This window comes from Staurois parvus, unplaced genomic scaffold (genome assembly GCF_062004578.1).
Source record: "Staurois parvus isolate SC_StPar_1 unplaced genomic scaffold, SC_StPar_1.0 ptg000760l, whole genome shotgun sequence".
NCBI lineage: Eukaryota > Metazoa > Chordata > Amphibia > Anura > Ranidae > Staurois > Staurois parvus.
The window spans coordinates 661403-681102 of NW_028318556.1; the positions used below are offsets into that span (position 1 = coordinate 661403).

Consider the following 19700-nt stretch of genomic DNA (forward strand, 5'->3'; position numbering starts at 1 on the left):
GGTGAGAACAGAGGTCAAAATGGGGAATTTATATGGACACTTCCCTGAAGAAAAACTTTAGTGATTGCAAGGCAAGAGGTATCTATGAAGAGAATGGATCTGGTAGAAAGGTGTCCCTTAAGGGTACTGAGGGCCAAACTCTTGTCAAGACCAGATTGACCAAAATATGAATAATCCCTGGGGATCCAGTAAAGCAAGCCTTCTATACGTGATAACGTTAATTCTTACAGGAGTTGAAAGGTCTTGCTCTGAGTAAGGTGGAAATAAATGAATAAAAAATATCCCTATCCTTCAAAGCTTGGGTTTCAACAGTCATGCCGTTAAAGCCAGAAACTGAAAAGCAGAATGGAAAGAGGGTCCTTGGGCTAGTAAGTCTGGTATGTGTGGAGGCGGCCAACACCTGAACACCAGAAGTTTAAGTATGTCAGTGTTCTTCTTGGCCAATTTGGTGCTATGAGAATCACTGAACCCTTTTCTCCTCCATCTTGCACAGCAGGGGAGGAAAGATCTTCATTGGAAAGAAGGCACAAACCAGCTTGAATTAAGTTCAAGGAAACACCAGGATCCCTGGTCCTGGCTACAAATCTGTTTAGCTTGTTGTTGAACCTGGGAGCCAAAAACGTACTGCTGTGTAACTGTTAGACTGCCCCCAGACTGGGCAACCCTGGAGAAGATAAGTCAAGTGTTGCAGTCAATTTGATCAGGTCCCTTTGACAGCTAGGGAGTTGTAAGTCCTACCCCACTGTAAGGCTGGCATCCACTGTCGCCACCTTCCAGAGTGTGTGGAGGAATGACTTTGGAGATTCATCATGTCAGAGATTTGTATCAAAGAGTCCGCATGTTGGACCGGAGGGAGGCAACATTCTCCTGAAGGAAGGAAAATTCTGGCTTGGACAGTGCCCAAGATTAGAGCAAAGTACTCCAGACAGTGTGAGGAAAGTTGATTATTATTATTATACAGGATTTATATAGCGCCAACAGTTTGTACAGCGCTTTACAAAATTAAGGTAGACATTACAGTTACAATACAATTTGGTACAAGAGGAAACAGTACCCTGCTCATTAGAGCTTACAATCTAGGAGGAAGGGTTGAGTGATACATAAGATAATAACTGTGGGGGGGATGAGCTGATGGAGGAAATAAATGGCGGTTTACTAGGTAGAAGCAGGATAGACTTCTTTAAAGAGAAAGGTTTTCAGGGATCATCTAAAAGTGGATAGATTAGGAGAGAGTGGACAGACTGGGGTAGAGAGTTCCATAGGATGGCAGAAGCTCAAGAGAAGTCCTGGAGGCGATCATGGGAGGAGGTGACACAGGAATTAGAGAACAGAAGGACTTGGGAGGATCGAAGAGAACGGTTTGGTTGATATTTTGAGACCAGGTTGGTGATGTAGCTGGGGGCAGAGTTGTGGATGGCTTTGTAAGTTGTTAATATTTTGAATTTTATTAATTGAGTGAGTGGAAGCCAGTGGAGGGATTGGCAGAGAGGGGTAGCAGACACTGAACGGTTGGTAAGGTGGATGAGCCTGGCAGCAGTATTCATGCTGGACTGGAGGGGGAATAGCCTATGTAAAGGTAAGCCAATGAGGAGGGAGTTGCAGTAATCGAGTCGAGAGATTACCAAGGAGTGAATTAGGAGCTTTGTGGTATCATTGGTTAAAAAGGGGTGTATTCTGGAGATGTTGCGGAGGTTGAGGCGGCATGATCTGGACAGGGATTGGATGTGGGCCTTAAGGATAGCTCAGAATCCAGGGTTACACCTAGCACGATAGTGGTGCTATTGATCCTGACTGAGAAATCAGGGGAAGAGGCACTTGGGGGAGGAAATATTATGAGCTCAGTTTTGGATAGATTGAGTTTTAGGAAGTGGAGTGACATCCAGTCTGATATGTCTGTTAGTAAATCGGTGATACGTGTGGAAACTGATGGGGTGAGCTGAGGAGTAGAGAGATAATTTTGTGTGTCATCAGCATAGAAATGGTATTGGAAACCATGGGAAGCTTTCAGCTGACCCAAGGAAAAAGTGTAGATTGAGAATAAGAGAGATCCAAGGACAAAACCTTGGGGGACCCTGACAGTAAGAGGAGTAGGAGAGAAGGAAATAAGAGTTGTAAGTGCACTGAAGGTGCGGTGAAATAGGCAAGATTCAAACCAACAGAGAGTATAGTCACGGAGACCAAGTAAATTTAGTTTTTTGAGGAGGGGATGGTCAACTGTGTCAAAGGCAGCAGAGAGATCCAAGAGCAAGAGTATGGAATAGTGACCAGCTGAAAGTTTAAGGGAAATTATTGTCCTCTGAACTTTACCTAAAAAAGTTAAAGAGAAGTTCTTCAGCAGGAGATTGTCCAGGTACCCTGTGACATTAATGCCTATTATTATTATTATACAGTATTTATAAAGCGCCAATAGTTCGCTCAGCGCTGTACATTACAAAGGGGGACAGAACATGTGACAGAACAATACCAATACAATGCAAAACATGAGGGGATTGAGGGCGCTGCTCTTTCAAGCTTACAATCTAGGAGGGAGGGGATGGTGGCACAGGAGGAGATAGCTGTGGGGGATGGAGTGGTAGGAAGAGTGGAGGAGGTCGGTCAAGTTAGCAGGGGGTGGGGTAGGCTTCCCTGAAGAGATGGGTTTTCAGGGTGCGCCTAAAGGAGAGGAGAGTAGGTGATAATCTGATGGGTTGGGGCAGGGAGTTCCAGAGGATGGGTGACACCCTGGAGAAGTCCTGGAAGCGGGCATGGGAGGAGGAGACCAGGGAACTAGAGAGAAGGAGGTCTTGTGAGGAGCAGAGTGTGCGTGCTGGGCGGTACTTTGATATTAGGTCAGTGATGTAGTTCGGGGCAGTGTGGTGGATGGCTTTGTACGTCAGTGTTAGGATTTTGAATTTGATCCGTTGCGCAATCGGAAGCCAGTGAAGGGATTGGCAGAGGGGGGTGGCGGAAACGGAGTGGTTGGAAAGGTGAATGAGTCTGGCAGCCGTATTCAGGATGGACTGAAGCAGGGATAGCCAGCGGCGAAGCAGGGATAGCCAGCGGCGAGGCAGGCCAGTGAGGAGGGAGTTGCAGTAGTTGAGTCGTGATATGATGAGGGAGTGGATGAGCTGTTTAGTGGTTTCTGGGGTTAGGAACGTGCGTATTTTGGCGACGTTGCGGAGGTGGAGTCTGCACGAGTTTGTTAAAGATTGGACTTGGGGCTGGAAGGATAGGTTGGAGTCCAGAATGACACCAAGTACTCTGGCCTGCAGGGCGGGTTTGATATTGGCGGCGTTGGATGTGATGGAGAAGTTAATGGGGGGTGGGGGGAAGACAAGAAACTCGGTTTTGGAGAGGTTCAGTTTAAGGAAGTGGAGCGACATCCAATCTGATATGTCGCTCAGTAGGTGTGTGATTCGGGCAGAGACCGAGGGGGTGAGGTGGGGGGTTGAGAGATAGATTTGTGTGTCGGCATAGAGGTGGTAGTTGAAGCCGTGAGAGTGTATGAGTTGGCCAAGGGAGGAGGTGTAGATGGAGAAGAGAAGGGGCCCAAGGACAGAGCCTTGAGGGACCCCAACAGAGAGGGGGAGTGAGGGGGAGGTGGTAGCATTATAGGTAACGCTGAAGGAGCGTTGTGACAGGTAGGATGAGAGCCAGGAGAGAGCAGAATCTCTGAGGCCGAGGGAGTGTAGTTTTTTGAGGAGGAGGGGGTGGTCGACTGTGTTGAAGGCCGCAGAGAGGTCAAGGAGTAGGAGCACTGAATAGTGGCCATTAGCTTTGGCGGTTAGAAGGCCGTTGGAGAGTTTGAGTAAGGCGGTTTCGGTGGAGTGTAGGGGACAGAAGCCAGACTGTAGGGGATCGAGAAGGTGGTTGTCGTTGAGGTGAGAGCATAGGCGGGTGTAGACAAGGCGCTTGAGGAGTTTACATGTAAATGGGAGCAGGGAGATGGGTCTGAGGTTGTTTGGGTCATTGGGGTCCAGGGAGGGCTTTTTAAGTATGGGGGTGATGTGTGCATGTTTCAGAGGGGAGGGGAAAGTGCCTGAGGAGAGGGAGAGATTGAAGATGTGGGTGAGGGAGCGTAGGATGGAGGGGGAGGGAGGTCGTAGGAGTTGTGAGGGGATAGGGTCGAGGGGGCAGGTCGTGAGGCGGGCATCAGAGAGGATCTTGGAGACTTCCTCGATGGTAGTAAGGTCAAAGGTGCGGAGTGTTGGGGGAGCATCAGTATGAGGAATGTAGAGTGGGGTGGAAGTGGAGGTCAGAGCAGTGGTGGGGCCGTGGGAGAGGGGTGATGAGGGGGTAGCTGAGTGAGGGGGAATGGGGTTGGAGGGAGTTTGAGCAGTGACGAAGTCCCTGCGGGTTATGTCGAGGGGGAGGGGGGATAAGGGGGTAGCTGTGTGAGAGGGCGTGTGAGTTGCGACAATGTCCTTGCGAATTGTGTCAATCTTATTTTTGAAGTGATTGGCAATCTCAAGGGCGGTGAGTGAGGTGCTGGGTGGAGGTGGGGGTGGCGAGAGTAGAGAGTTGAAGGTGGAGAAGTGTCGGCAAGGATTGGAGGAGAGGGTCTTGATGAGGGTCAGGAAGTAGGCTTGTTTGGCTGCGTGGAGGGAGGAGGTGTAGGTGTGGAAGGCAGATTTGTAGCGGGTGAAAGCTTGTTGGGATTTTGTTTTGCGCCATAGTCGCTCCAGGGCACGACTGTGTCGTTTGAGGGTTTGGTGTGATCAGTCTGCCAGGGCTGGAGCGGTCGGGGTCTGATGTTGCGTGTGGTTAAATGCGCTAGTGAGTCAAGGGCTGTTGACAGCGTGTTGTAGGCAGTCATAGCCAAGTCGGGGCAGGACAGGGGGAGGATGCTGTCGTGGAGTTGATCAGCTGCAGAGTGGAGGGGGGCAGGGTTGAGGTTGTGGAGGTTACGGCTGGTAGTAGTGTGACATTTGGAGGGGTAGGCGTTGGAGGTTGAGGAGATAGAGAAGGTAATCAGGTTGTGGTAAGAGAGAGGGAATGGGGTGTTAGTGAGGTTGTGGGGAGCGCAGTGGTTGGAGAAGACGAGATCAAGGATATTACCGTTGGAGTGGGTGGTGGATTGTATGCACTGTGCAAGTGCAAAGGAGGAGGTTAAGTGGAGGAGATGGGATGTGTCCGGGTTGTCGAGGTTGACAGGGATGTTGAAATCCCCAAGGATGATGGTGGGTAGCTCAGAGGAGAGGAAGAAGGGTAGCCAGGAGGAAAAGTCATCCAGGAAGCGGGGTATGGATCCAGGAGGCCGGTATATCACAGCAATCTTCAGGGGGGTTGGGGAGAATAGTCGGACACAGTGGGCCTTGAAGGAGGAGAAGGATAGGGAGGGGGGGTTTGGGAAGACTCGGAAGATGCTCTGCAGTGACAGGAGCAGACCAACCCCACCACCTTTACGACCGTTAGGTCTGGGTGAGTGGGTCCAAGTGAGACCTCCGTAGGGAGCAGGGGGACAGATACTAAGTTGCGGGGGTTGTGGCAGGACGTGGAGGCAGGAGGGTGTTGTGTGGGTGAGGGAGGTGGTGGAGGGCCAGGATTCGGGGAGATGTCCCCCGCAGTTAGGAGGAGGAGAAGGGTGAGAAAGGTGGCATGGGAGCGGGACGTGCAGGAGCGGGAGAAAATACTAGTGGAGGTGTTCGGGTCAGTGGGAGAGTGGAGTATTAGGAGGAGGTGGTGGGTGCCGTAGAGGAGTGAAGGAAGCAGTGAGGACACAATGTACAACTGTTTGGGAGGAGCAGAGGGATATAGTGAATGGATTTTGGGAACGGAGGAGAGGAAAATGAGGAGGCGTGGAAGAGGCATTTTGGGAAGGTGAAGATAGCAATAGTAGGGAGATGATAGCAATGAGGGGGAGATGTACAAGTTTTGGGGTGGAGCAGAGGGGTAAAGAAATGAGATTTTGGAACAGAGGATAGTAATATGATAAAGAGAAGAGGGGGCGTATTATATAAAAGGTACACGGCGTGGGACTCAGGTATGTAAGAGAGGTTTCCCAGGGCGTTTGCTTGCAGTCTGTCCAGCGTGCAGTAGAGTTACTTGTTGTTGTTGTGTCTTCCTGCTGCTTAATTTCTCCTGCTTTAGTTCAACTGCTGTGTTTAACTGCATCGCACTCTTTCAAAGCAGAGCTCAATCAGAAGCAGTACCCCCATCAGAGACTGTGCCCCCCATCAGAGATCTCCCCCCATGAGCTGATCTAAATTTATAGGGAGATGCTCAAATGAGCATTTAACTTCACCCCAATTAGAAGCTGATAAGGATCACATGAATAGTGGGGGATGTTACAGGGAGCAGGCTACAGTCATAAACTGGGTGCAGCTAAAGGTGAGGACTGGTCAACATATACACAAATATAAATACACCATTTGTTCTGAATATAACAGGAGTCAATGTGTTTTTGAGTTAAGAGCGGAGGTAGGAGAAAGATGCATTTACCCAGAGGAAAGCAGCAGGAGTCAATGCGTTTTTGAGTTAAGAGCGGAGGTAGGAGAAAGATGCATTTACCCAAAGGAAAGCAGCAGGTGTCAATGCGTTTTTGAGTTAAGAGCGGAGGTAGGAGAAAGATGCATTTACCCAGAGGAAAGCAGCAGGAGTCTATGGTCCGCAAATGAGCCAGAAGCTGGGCTAACAGTTTGCAAATGCTTGCAACAGCAAAATTCATAAAGCCTGGATGTGAGAGAAATATGGAAATGTGTAGATAGGCACCTTGCATGTCTATTGATTCTAGAAATTCCCCTGGTCTAAAAGCAGCAATGCGCAGTCTTGTTGACTCCATCCAGAATTTTGCACATCAAGAAATCGGTTTAGAGATCTTACAGTAGGTCCACTTTTGGGCAGATGTCCTCATTTGGTTTTGGGACTGTAAATAGGTTTTAAAAGAAACCTTGGAAATATTCCTAGTCTCTATAAAAAAAATTGTCTTATCTGGCCAACAATAGTCTGGCAAATAGAAATGTCTGCAATGGCCAGCTGCAGGACTAAGTCACAGTCATACATACACATGCTAGGGCCAATTTACATAGGAGTCAATTAATCTACTAGCATGTCTTTGGAGTGTGGGAGGAAACCCACGCAGGCACAGGGAAAACATGCAAACTCCAGGCATGTAGTGTCATGGTTTGGGATTTAAACCAGCAACCCCTAGGCAGAAGTGCTACCCACTTAGCCACAGCGCTGCCCTATCATCCTTAACATAAACTATAATGTGTTTGAGGATGGAAATGGCAGGATCCACAAGTGGAACAGCCCATTTTTTTTCTTAAATGTATCAGCGAGAAGCTTGAAAGAAATGAATACTCTTTTGGGATTTGACCAGCCTCTAGCCTTGCAGGGGCTTGTTTTGGCTGTGGCGAATGAAGACTACTTGCACAACATTAATAAGTGTCTCCATATTAGACTGTATTTGGTGCCAAGCCGTAGCTTGTGGCTCATAAAATGCAGAGCCCCGGGGGCTTACCTGCCCTTCTTCCTGGAGCTCCATGTCCTGGGAGGATGAGGAAGGGAGAGGTGCTGGCGCCATCTTGCAGGCCGGTGGGCCCGAGGCCTCGGATCAGAACTTATACCAGCTTAAGTCCCCATCAGACCAGCACCCCGCAGGTCTCTGGAGGGTCCGGTGCTGATATTTCCCATGTGGAGGGCGGAAGAGAGCCCGTAGGAGGTAGAAAAGCCCACAAAGGAGATCTGGGCCGGGAGCTATGCAGAGGTGCTGCTGTCGCTCCAAGCGCCTGGCCACACCCCCACATGCGGTAATTAAGTAGTGGTCCAGGCTTGAGGTATGTACTGGTATCTGTCAGTACTGTCATGTGTTGTTAAGGAATGGATGGCAACTTATGAGTAATCAGCTGTAAGTGAAGTTCCCCACTGACAGCTGAATGTAAAAAAAAAAAAAAAAAGCCTGCAATTACAAAATACAAAAAAATGCCATGGGATCCCCTCCCACACCAAAATGTTTTTTATTTAAACATGGCGTGCCCCCCAATCCATACCATACCGTTATCCAAGCAAGCAGCCCAGCAGGTCAGGGAAGGGGGGTGGGGTGGAGTGCTCACCCCCCCCTCCTGAACCATGCCAGGCCACATGCCCTCAACATTGGGGGGGGTGCTTTGGGTCTCCCCCCCCAAAGCACCTTGTCCCCATGTTGATAGGACAACAAGGGCCTCTTCCCCACAACCCTGGACTGTGGTTGTGGGGGTCTATGGGTGGGGGGGGCTTATCGGAATCTGGAAGCCCTCTTTAGTAAGAGAGCCCCCAGATCCCTCCCCCCCATGTGAATGAGCATGGGATACATCGTACCACTACCTATTCACAAAAAAAAAAAATCTGTAGTGTGAAAAAAGATAGGAGACAGTTTTGACAAGTCCTTTATTAAAAAGGAGAAAAAAAAAAAAAAAGAAAAAAAAAAAAAGAATGTCACCCGAAGTAGATTCAACGTCAATCACGATGTCTGCTGCCACCGCCGCCACCCAAAAAGAGAGAGAAAAAAAAAGGCTTCTCTCCCGACGCTGGCTTCCAGCCACCTGCTCTGCTGGCTTGACAGTTCTTATGTAAAGGGCGGGGCATAATTGACCCAGCATGCCCCGGTCGATGACGACAACGGGGGTGGGGTCACGCTGGTGATGTCACCAGGTGGCCCTGTCCCTTTTTTTGGGTCGGCGGGCACCATGATTGACGTTGGATCTACTTCGGGGGACATTCTTTTACTGTCCTTTTAATCAAAGGCTGTCTCCTGCCTTTCCCACTACAGGTTTTTTTTTGTAAATGGGTAGTGGTACCCCATACGCATTCACATGGGCTGGGTGGAATCTGGGGGCCCCGTTGCTAACGGGGGCCTTTCAGATTTCAATAAGCCCCCGCCCATAGACCCCCACAACCACAGCCCAGGGTTGTGGGGAAGAGGCCCCCCCAAGGTGCTTTGGTTTAAGAAGCCCCCGCTGCCCCAAAGCACCCCCCCATGTTGAGAACATGTGGCCTGGTATGGTTCAGGAGATGGGGGTAGTGCTCGCTCGTCTCCCCCCCACCTCCTTTTCCTGATCTGCCAGGCTACATTCTCGAATAAGGCTCTGGTATGGATTTTGGGGGGACACCTCACACCATTTTTTTTGGCATGAGGGGAACCATACTAGACCCAAAGGGCTTGGTATGTATGGAGGGGGGACCCCACACCGTTTTTCAAAAATTTTTTAATTGCCGGCAATTACAGCTGAAAAATTAACACGTTTTTCACTACTAAATACAGCATGACTTGATAAAATAACTAATGTGGTATTTTAGTAGCATTTTTAAGTGAAATCAAACTTTTTTTTTAAAAAATGCTATGCGGTATCCCACCGCATACTAAGATGCCGTAAGATGCCGCTTAGTGAATTGTGCCCAATATCATCTCTTGCATAATTTTTTGCTAGGTTTTGGGAATAAAAACTTGCAAAAAACGTGCAAATCAGCCCAATTTGAGCTACAATAATAAGTCACATGTCCAGGATATTCTGCTTAAAAAACTCTTCAAAAACGCTCTAAAAACTAGTCATTTTTCAAGCATTTTTGAGGCGAACCAGCGTGAAAGCAACCTTATGCTTTGGAGGTACCAGAGAGAACCCCAGAATGGGGTCTGACAGCTAGCAAGACACAGTGTCAGTTAATAGCGGTCAAATAGGGAACAAAGATTAACATTACTTCTGCATGGGCCAATATGCAGGGGCAGTTAACCTACAGGAAGGAAGGCATTAATTTAATGTTCACTCTCTGGATGCAAAAATTTCTAAGTCACTGATTTATAACAATGTTGAAGAGAAGGGAGGTCAGAAGCTAGAAGTCTATCATAACAAAGGGTCAGTATGAGAGCTAAGACTGCAGAATGAAAAATAAGCACAGGATGCATCCATGTTTCTCTTCAGTAGGGTTTGAATAGACTGAATAATCTAATTATTTTTTCTCCAAATTAGATTCCATTCTTTGATACAGGTCAACACATTTAAAATGTGTATTTTAACAAACGGAAAAGGTGGGATTTTGATAACACCCTGGAGGAGGAGCAAAACGCGTCAGCAAGACTGTAAGGGAATCCCGGTGAGACGATTGGCGAATAGAAGTGCGCATGCCAGAAATGCGAGATCGTGCACACGCACGGTGAAGATTGGCGCCAGACAATTTAAAAGGTGCCTCTGCCTATGCTGAGTGCTGACTGGTCTTCAGCTGTTCCCCATTTCCTGCTCGTTCCTGTGTGATTTCCTTGTTGCTGACGTGGCTTGTTCCTGACTCAGATTACTCTCCTGCTTGATACTTGTTCCTGACTTCGGCTCTGCTCCTGACTTTGGCTTGCTTATGATTTGGTACCTTGCTGTCCGCCCGTTGATGACCCCGGCTATTCCTATGACATTGCTTCTGTCTCCCATCCCTGCTTCCTGCCTTGCTCTGGTGCACACCTGAATCGGAGGTTCATCAGTCTTCCAAAGTCTCCAGCTGCAAACAACATCTGCTGGCGCTCTTGTCCCCCTGGTCCCTAGACACCCTCTGTTCCACTTCCAGTGGGGTCAGGGCTAGTGACACACGTGAGGCTGACCTCGTCTCCAATCAGGTACGTGACACAGACGTACTTCCGGTTTCCTATGTTGAGCATGTGCCGCCATATCCAGTGCTGCCAGTTTGGTTTACTTTCTGGAATCCTTTTTACACTAGGAAGTCTGTTTTAGGATATTTTTTTAATCATTTTGGTGACTTTGGACATTTATTTTATAACCACAGAATTTATTATGATTTTGTATAATTATTTTTGATTCATTTCATGTTTTGCGCTGTTTTATTGTTTCACTGATTTTTTGATTTTTATCAATCTTTTTGATTCTTATCAAGACACAGCAGCATTCGCTTTCAATTTTTTCACATAGTTCTTGTGGCGCAGGTTGTTTTTGTTTTAGTTTTCAGAGACTATTCTTAGTAGTTGGTATAAAAAAAAAAAAAAAAAAAAAAGTAGAGCAAAACCAATAGTTACCTGTGGGTATGCATCTTCAAATGCCCGGTCAGGAGTCATATGTTTAATTACATCAGCCAGAATGGTGTTCACCTCCCGTTTCTACATACAATAAAAAGACACGTCACCAATCAAATAATAGCTACAGCACTAAAAAAAGAGTATTAAACAAGTCATCAAAAATGAACACTGTCCACAACATGTGTTGTGGTGTTGCAGAGGTGAACAAGCAGTATCTAACTAAAAAACTGCACCTTTAAGTGTTTTCATTTCATGAGGGTATCTGAGAATTGGGAATTGCTTTGTTTCTCCAGGAAATGTAAAAGTGTGGGAAGAATAACTCCTTAATAAAAGCCAACATTAAGTGTATTTAGATGTCCTATTACAAAAGATCGAAGGGTCCCACAATTGCAGTGAATAACACTGATTGCTTTACAGTGGTAAATAATGGACACGGTCACAATAATTTGAACATTTGGTTGCTGATTGTTACTTTAATAAAGATATTTTGTATTAAAAGGTTGATGGGATACAATTGTTTTCACATATGTATAGTAATATGACTATTCTTTGCTGTCTGGATCAGAATGTCGGCTTGTTACAGATTCTGCTCGTCTTTTTTGGATAATACAGACGCTTACACTGATGCCTGGATTGAACTTTGCTGCTATCCACTTTATCTGTAGGTTCTGACTACTAGTTTCTATACCTTGCAGGTAACATTTGTAACAGTGGTCCTTTAGCCATTGCATATGTACTTAGAGCTAGCCAACAGCCTGCAAACTATACTGCAGACTGGAAAATAATTCAGCTAAACAAATTTTAACCCCTTGACGTTAACGTCACACAAATATGCGGCCTCACGGAACAGGGCTTTTTTCTGTTGGGCCGCACAGCGAGCTTCCAGCACAAAGACTGGGGTGTCACTGAGAGCCCCGGGTCTTGTTCTAATGATCAGGACCCGGGACTCCGGATTCCGGATCACAATGATCAGTCACTGTACAGCTCGGCCCCCTTGCTTTTTTTTCTCTCTATGAATGGAGGAAAGACATATACTGTATCTCTCTAACTCCTGGCATAGAGGGGGAAAAAATGTTAAAAAAAAAAAAAAAAGATAAATATAAAAAAAGAAAAAAAACAAACCTAGATCAAGGTTTGATCTAGTTCAGTGCCAGGGTAAGTGTTTGGGTCAAAAGGTCAGGATTTTTTTTTTCAATTTGTATTAGTGTCAGTGTGTTTTATGTAAACAAAATGTGCACTATTGTTTCTGGGCTGCACTACGGGTACAAACAACAAATAGCATACACATAAAGGGTATTGCTGCTATCCTCAAGAGCTGGAAATTTTAGCTTGGGTTGTTCTTTGGTGGTAGGTTATGGTAGTAACAAGAAACACATAGCTAAATTTAAAAAAAATATTTTTTACTATTCTGGCCCAGTTTTCCTTTGATAATTAAAAAAAAATAATTCAGCAGATATCCATTACCATTTACCACCAAATGAAAGCCCAATTTGTCTTAAAAATAACAAGGTATAATTCACCTGGATGTAAAAAGTAGTTGTGATGATATGTACAGTTTTAGTAACACATGTCAATGTTTCAAAATTGTGCTTAGGCATTAAGATTTGTTTTACCATTAGGCGTGAAGGGGTTAAGGAATCCCCATGTTTGTTTATAGCAATAAAACCGAAATGTCCTCTGACAGTGGAGAGCTTGACAAGTCATGCAAAAAGATAATGTTTCTTTAGAAATCCTCAATTTTGGGGAATGAGGCATAAGGGACAAAATAAGCTGGTTCTAGTCTGATGTTTAAACAACATCATACATGGCTTTAAAGGATTCAAAATATATTTTAAAAAAAATGGTGAATAGGTTTACAAATTTTAAGGCCAAATTACCAGACTCACAATATACACTCAATGGCCATTTTATTAGGTACATCTTGCTAGTGCCAAGAAAATATCCCTCACACCATTACACCACAACCACAAGCCTGAACCACAGATAAAAGGCAGGCTGGATCCATACTTTCATGTTGTTTACACCAAATTCTGAATCCCTACCATCTGAATGTCACAGTTAAACCAGTCTGCCCATTCTCCTCTGACATCAACCTGGCATTTTAGTCCACAACACAGCTGCTGCTCACTGGATATTTTCTCTTTTTTGGACCATTGTCTGTAAACCCTAGGGATGTGTGTACTTGAAAATCCCAGTAGATCAGCAGTTTAAAAAAAAAAAAAAAAACTCAGACCAGCCCCGTCTGGCACCAACAACCATACCACATTCAAAGTCACTTGTACTTGTACAATGTACTGCGGACAGACAGCAGCTACAGGCACAGAGATGTACGGGTACGTTGCTCTGGCTGCGGACGTGCAGCACTCCACACCCACGACTGCTGTGTCTGGCGGACACTGCGGAATGAAGATGCCGGTGAACAGGACTCGGTGGTTATGTGATCAATGTTAGAAAAGGTGTTATGAATTAATATGATTCATAGCAGCTCTGCTTCTCTTCCTAGTGAGCTATGACTGGCCCACAGCTGTCACATACATGGGGCTAATCACAGCACCCTGTACCATGTGACCAGCTCCAGCAAATCACAGATCACTATCTTGAGCTATCAAAACGTTCATGAATGAGTTCGGTGCATGACAGCAAGCTTTCCCTTGCAGGAAAAATCTTTATTTCTCCAGCAAAGCAAAGTATTAAAAAAAAACAAAAAATCCCTGATCACACCCCGCAGTAGTACAATGTTACTATGGCAACATTTTACTTTTCTGATTTAAAAAAAGTTAAAAATATATTTAAAATAAAAAAATACAGTATTGAGAATTAACACCCCCCCCCCCCCACACACAAAAAAAAAAACAAAAAAACACCCTTATACAAACTTAACTACTTGCCAACCGTCTACTCGCATTTTGCAGGAGAGCAGCGCATCTGGGCAAAGTGACTTAATCTTATGTCGCTTTCTATTTTGGGGTGTGAACATGCCACACCCCCTGTTGGTCTAGGAAGCGAACACTGCACCAAGTAAAAGCAAAGTTTTCTAAATGCACCGAAGCTTTGGTGATCGAATGAGCATTCCAATCTATGATTCTGGAAAGATGGCAAGCCCAGTGATATTGTTGTTAGTCTGGGAGTCCAATCCCACCTTTGAATTTAGGGAAAACCAATTGGGAAAAAGAAATGCACAGGCGCTTATGGTTCCAAAGAAACAATGATCACATTCTTCTACATGAGGTGAAAAAGGCAGGTGGCAGTTGAATAGGTAAGGTTTGAAAAAGATAGAGGCGGGGGAATATGTTCATTTTTAGTATAGCAGCCCACCCGAACCAGGAGAAGCATGGATGGTGCCACTTCGTTAGATCTTAGTGAATGGATCTGAGGGCTGGGACAAAGTTTTCGGTATATAGGTCATTTAGGTTACGTGTGAGCTGGATTCCCAGATAGGTGAGGGCTTCCCTTTCCCAACGAAACAGGAATCGTGACTGGCAAAAAGATACCAGGTCAAAAGAGAGAGTGATGTTAAGGGCGTAGGACACAGAATAGCTAATTTTGAGGTTCAAAAGAAATTGAAAGAATGAAAAATCCTTCAGCAGATTGGGCAGGGTGGTCTGAGGATCCGCTAGAAACAATAAAATGTCATCCGCATAGGCAGCAATTTTGTATTCTTGAGCTGCTGCCTTTGATATCGGGGTTCGAACGGATTTTATGTAGCAGTGGTTCTAACGATAGTACAAAGGAGTGGGGAGAGGGGACATCCTTGACGTGTACCATTCCCGAGAGGGAAGGGGTTTCATAAATGGCCATTCACCCCTGAACCTGTGCCGCTGGGCCAGAATAGAGGGCCATGATGAAATTAAGCATGTTTTCTCTCAAACCGATCGCCTGCAGAGACGCCTTCAAGTAGTTCCAGGCCACTCTGTCAAAGGCCTTCTCAGCATCCAAAGAGAGAAAGAACCCGGGAGTATTATATGTGCGAAGCAAATAGTGGAGGTTAAGGGCCTTGGTGGTATTGTCTCTTGCTTCCCTGCCAGGGAAGAAACCCACTTGATCTAAATTAATAAAAGAGGGAAGTAGGGGAAGGAGAGGATTGGCAAAAATTTTCGCAAACATTTTGACGTCCACATTCAGGAGGGAGATGGGCCTATAATTGGATACCAGGGTAGTGTCCTTACCTTTGGGTATGACTGTGATGTGAGCTTTTAAGAGGCAATGATGTGGCGCAGGGGTTGAGGAGAAGGTGTTATAGGCAGAGAGGAAAGGGTTGCTCAGGATGTCTAGAAATGATGTGTAGTAAGCTACCAAAAGACCATCAGGGCCCGGGCTTTTACCAGGCTTCATTTGTTTGACGGCTCGCGAAAGCTCATCGGATGTAATATTTTGTACCAGTGTCCGTGCCGTATCCTCAGGAAGGGCAGAGGGGCTATAAAGATGACGGAAGTCAGATCAGGGTGGCTCTGGGTTCATCGGTTTCAGGAGGGGGACGTTCAGGAGGGAGGTTGTATAGGGTGTTATAAAACTGCTCAAAATGAGAAGCGATGTCGGTATTTGAAGTGGTGAAAGAGCCATCCAAACCTCTGATTTTGTGGACTGTTATGCTCGACTGTTTTGCTCGGAGGGCTCTGGCTAGGAATCTCCTGCTTTTGTTTACAAATTCATAAAATAGCTTCTGAGACAGAATACAGTGAGGAACAGAAGTATTTGAACAACCTGCGATTTTGCAAGTTCTCCCACTTAGAAATCATGGAGGGGTCTGAAATTCACATTGTAGGTGCATTCCCACTCTGAGACAGAATTAAAAAAAAAATTCAGAAAATCACATTGTACAGGGTGCGGCAACATAACTTCCTTTTTTGAAATGCGTGCCATTCAGGCTGTAGCAGCCATAGCGGGGTGGGAGTGGTCTCAGGCGACAGGCATAGTTCTAAAGTTTTTGTTCTCTTCCAGGTCAGTCATCATCATGCGTTGGAACAGTGAGCAGCGTGCGTTTGCCGTAGAGGCCTACTTTTCAAACGGATTTTCTGTGATCGCAACCCAACGCGCCTTCCGACATCGCTTCAATGTAGCCCCGTTGGGCCACGTCCCAGACCGGAAATCAATTGTTACGTGGGTCACTACGTTCAGACAAACCGCGAGTACGACAAGACGAAGAGCTGGAGTCCCTCGACCCATCAGATCACCTGAGAACATCGAAGCAGTGAGAGCTTCAATCTTGCAATCCCCTGCAGCGTTCTACGCGCAAACATGTGTCTGCCCTTGGACTTTTGGATCGTTCAGTGAGGCGAATTCTTCACGATGACCTTCATTACCATCCGTACAAGTTGGCGATTGTGCAGGAACTCTCTGAACGCAACTTCAATTCTCAGAGGAACGCATGTGAGGCAGTACTCGAAAACATCCCTGAGGACGCAATTGTTTTTTAGAGTGATGAAGCCCATTTTCACTTGACTGGATGCGTCAACAAACAGAACATGCACTACTGGGCCGACACCAATCCTTGAGAATTGCATCAAAGGCCTTTGCATTCATCTAAAGTCACAGTGTGGTGTGCAATTGCCTCAGCTGGGATTATTGGTCCCTGGTTCTTTGAAGAAAATGAGGTCACAGTGACAGTGAATTCAGACCGGTATGTGAACATGTTGGAGGAATTTGTTTTTCCACGACTTGATGAATTGGACTTAGGGGACATTTGGTTCCAACAGGACGAAGCAACGGCTCACACTTCAAGAGCATCAATGGCTGTTTTAAGGGAACACTTCCCGGAGCGCCTCATCTCAATAAGGGGCGATTTGGAGTGGCTAAAGATGACTGTCAGTCTCCCTCGGACTGGGGCTCCGTGCAAGATCTCACCTCGTGGGGTATCACTGATAAGAAAGGTGAGGAATCAGCCCAGAACTACAAGGGAGGAGCTGGTCAATGACATGAAGAGAGCTGGGTCCACAGTTTCAAAGGTCACTGTCGGTAGAACACTACGCTGTCATGGTTTCAAATCATGCATTGCACGGTAGGTTCCCCTGCTCAAGTCATCACATGTCCAGGCCCATTTGAAGTTTGCCAATGACCATCTGGATGATCCAGAGGAGGCATGGGAGAAAGTCATGGGGGTGGTAGCATCATGCTTTGGGGGTGCTTTTCTGCGAAGGGGACAGGACGACTGCACTGTATTAAGGAGAGGATGAATGGGGCCATTTATTGTGAGATTTGGAGCAACAACCTCCTTCCCTCAGTCATTGAAGATGGGTCGTGGCCGGGTCTTCCAACATGACAACAACACGAAGCACACAGCCAGGATAACCAGGAGTGGCTCCTTAAGAAGCATATCAAGGTTCTGGAGTGGCCTAGCCAGTCTCCAGACCTAAATCCAATAGAACATCTTTGGAGGGAGCTGAAACTCCGTGTTGCTCAGCGACAGCCCCGAAACCTGACAGATCTAGAGGAGATCTGTGTGGAGGAGTGGGTCAAAATCCCTGTTGCAGTGTGTGCAAACCTGGTCAAGAACAACAGGAAACGTTTAACCTCTGTAATTGCAAACAAAGGCTTCTGTACCAAATATTAACACTGATTTTCTCAGGTGTTCAAATACTTATGTTCAGCAGTGCAAGACAAATAAATTCTTTAAAAATCATACAATGTGATTTCCTGATTTTTTTTTAAATTCTGTCTCTCAGAGTGGGAATGCACCTACAATGTGAATTTCAGACCCCTCCATGATTTCTAAGTGGGAGAACTTGCAAAATTGCAGGGTGTTTAAATACTTCTGTTCCTTACTGTAAATGGCACTATCTAGAAGATACATAAGGCATATTAGCCCCTTAAATGGGAAGGCACTTCTTGACCTATTTCTTTTATAGGTCAAATTGGAAGGTGAGAGCATATGGTGACAGGATGGGGAGCACGAGTGATTCAGATACCGAGAATGTTTTGATATTGACAATTACAACACAGAAAAAGCAAGGAATATTTTATTTTCACATACTGTGTTATGTGCACTGGGACACGGGGTGGATTGCACATAATATGAGTTACAAGTTGCATCCAGTGATTTAGTTACCAGCACAGAGGTTAATTTTTATACATTTACAATTTGTTTTCCAATATATGTCAAGTAGTTTAAAGTGGTAGTAAACAATTTTTTATTTACCTACAGGTAAGCTTATAATAAAGCTTACCTGTAAGTAAAATGAATATCTTCTAAATGTGCACCATTTCGGAGATATTCTAGTGAGTGGCAGCAGGTGATAACACGGATGCATGCACTCTGAAGGAACGGCATACCTGTGCCATTCATTCAGAGCTGTGTGCCATGGCCGAGACTCCGGCTTGAATGTGCGGGAGTTAAGTCATTACGGCTCAGTCAGTAACATTGCTTTGCAGGGAGAGGGTTCCCCCCTCAGTTTACTACCGCTTTAATGATAGGTTAATTTGTGCGTTTTCACATTTCTTTATTTGGTAATCAGTAGGATTGCATTTATATATTATATGTATCATTGACGGATTGAGGAGCTGTATAGCAATATAACAGATATGCTCATTGTAGGCGGTTTTGGTTGTGGACATGGGTCAGCATGGGCACCCTGTCAAGTATGTGGCTATGCAGATCCATACACAACAAACTGCAATTTTTCTGCTTTCAACAAATCATTTTCAGGGACAACATATTTACTTGCCGCGTAATAGATCACAATGACTTTCAGATGTCCTTCTAACAAGATAATCAAGGTTCTTAATCTGTGTGTGTGTGGCCTATACAATCCATACATTACACGCACGTAGCCCCTAAGAATAGATCCATTATCTGATTAAGGCTTTGAATGTATCTTGTTTTTTATTACCCATTTCCAGTAATAATTTTGGGCATTTGAGAGGTTAGGACTCTGGTCCAGTTATAATTTATTAATTGTACCTTTCTTTATATACTTTAACTATGCCCTTTTTACATTACTAATCATTATATGCATGTCATGTAATTGTAAATTTTACCACTAGATGGCGTCTATTGGATCTTACCCAAGGCAGATTTATAGTGATACCTTGGTTTACGAATTTAATTCATGCAACAGGACTTTTCGTATAGCGAAAAATTCGTAAACCAAAACACGGTTTCCTATAGGAATGCACTGAAAACCAATTAATCCGTTATGAAGGTCAGAAAACAGTAAACGCTACTAAAATACTGCATGAGTTATTTTATCAAGTCATGTGGTATTTTAGTAGTGACAACCATGTGTTAATCTTTCAGCTGTCAGCGGGGTTCCCCACTGACAGCTGGATGTAAAAGAATTTCCGGGAATTAAAAAAAATTAAAAAACAGCGTGGGGTCCCCCCTCCCATTCATACTAAGTCCTTTGGGTCTGGTATGGATTTTGAGGGGAACTCCCACGCCTAAAGCAAAAAAAAAAAAAAAAGAAAAATGGCTTGGGGGTCCCCCCAAAATCCATACCAGACCCTTATCCAAACATGCAGCCCGACAGGTTAGGAAAGAAGGGGGGAAGAGCAAGCGCCCACCCCCCTCCTGAACCGTACCAGGCCACATGCTGTTTCCCATAGGGGGGGTGCTTTGGGGCAGGGGGGCTCCCCCCCTCCAAAGCACCTTGTCTCCATGTTGATGGGGACAAAGGCCTCTTACCCACAACCCTGGCCGGTGGTTGTGGGGGCAAGGGGCTTTTTGGAATCTGGAGGCCCCCTTTAACAAGGGGGCCCCAGATCCTGCACCCCCCCATGTGATCATGCACCCCTCCAT

General features: G+C 45.7%; 1 protein-coding gene across 1 annotated transcript in view; it reads right to left on the reverse strand.

Annotated features, from left to right (window-relative positions):
- The window catches only part of LOC149444940 (VPS35 endosomal protein-sorting factor-like), a gene marked incomplete at its 5' end in the record, with an annotated part of 803117 nt that overhangs the window by 545045 nt on the left and 238372 nt on the right, over positions 1 to 19700 (reverse strand). The window contains one exon of the mRNA XM_089654375.1: positions 10970 to 11050. Within this exon, the coding sequence (XP_089510501.1) occupies positions 10970 to 11050 (81 nt within the window). The remainder of the gene's footprint in view (positions 1 to 10969; positions 11051 to 19700) is intronic.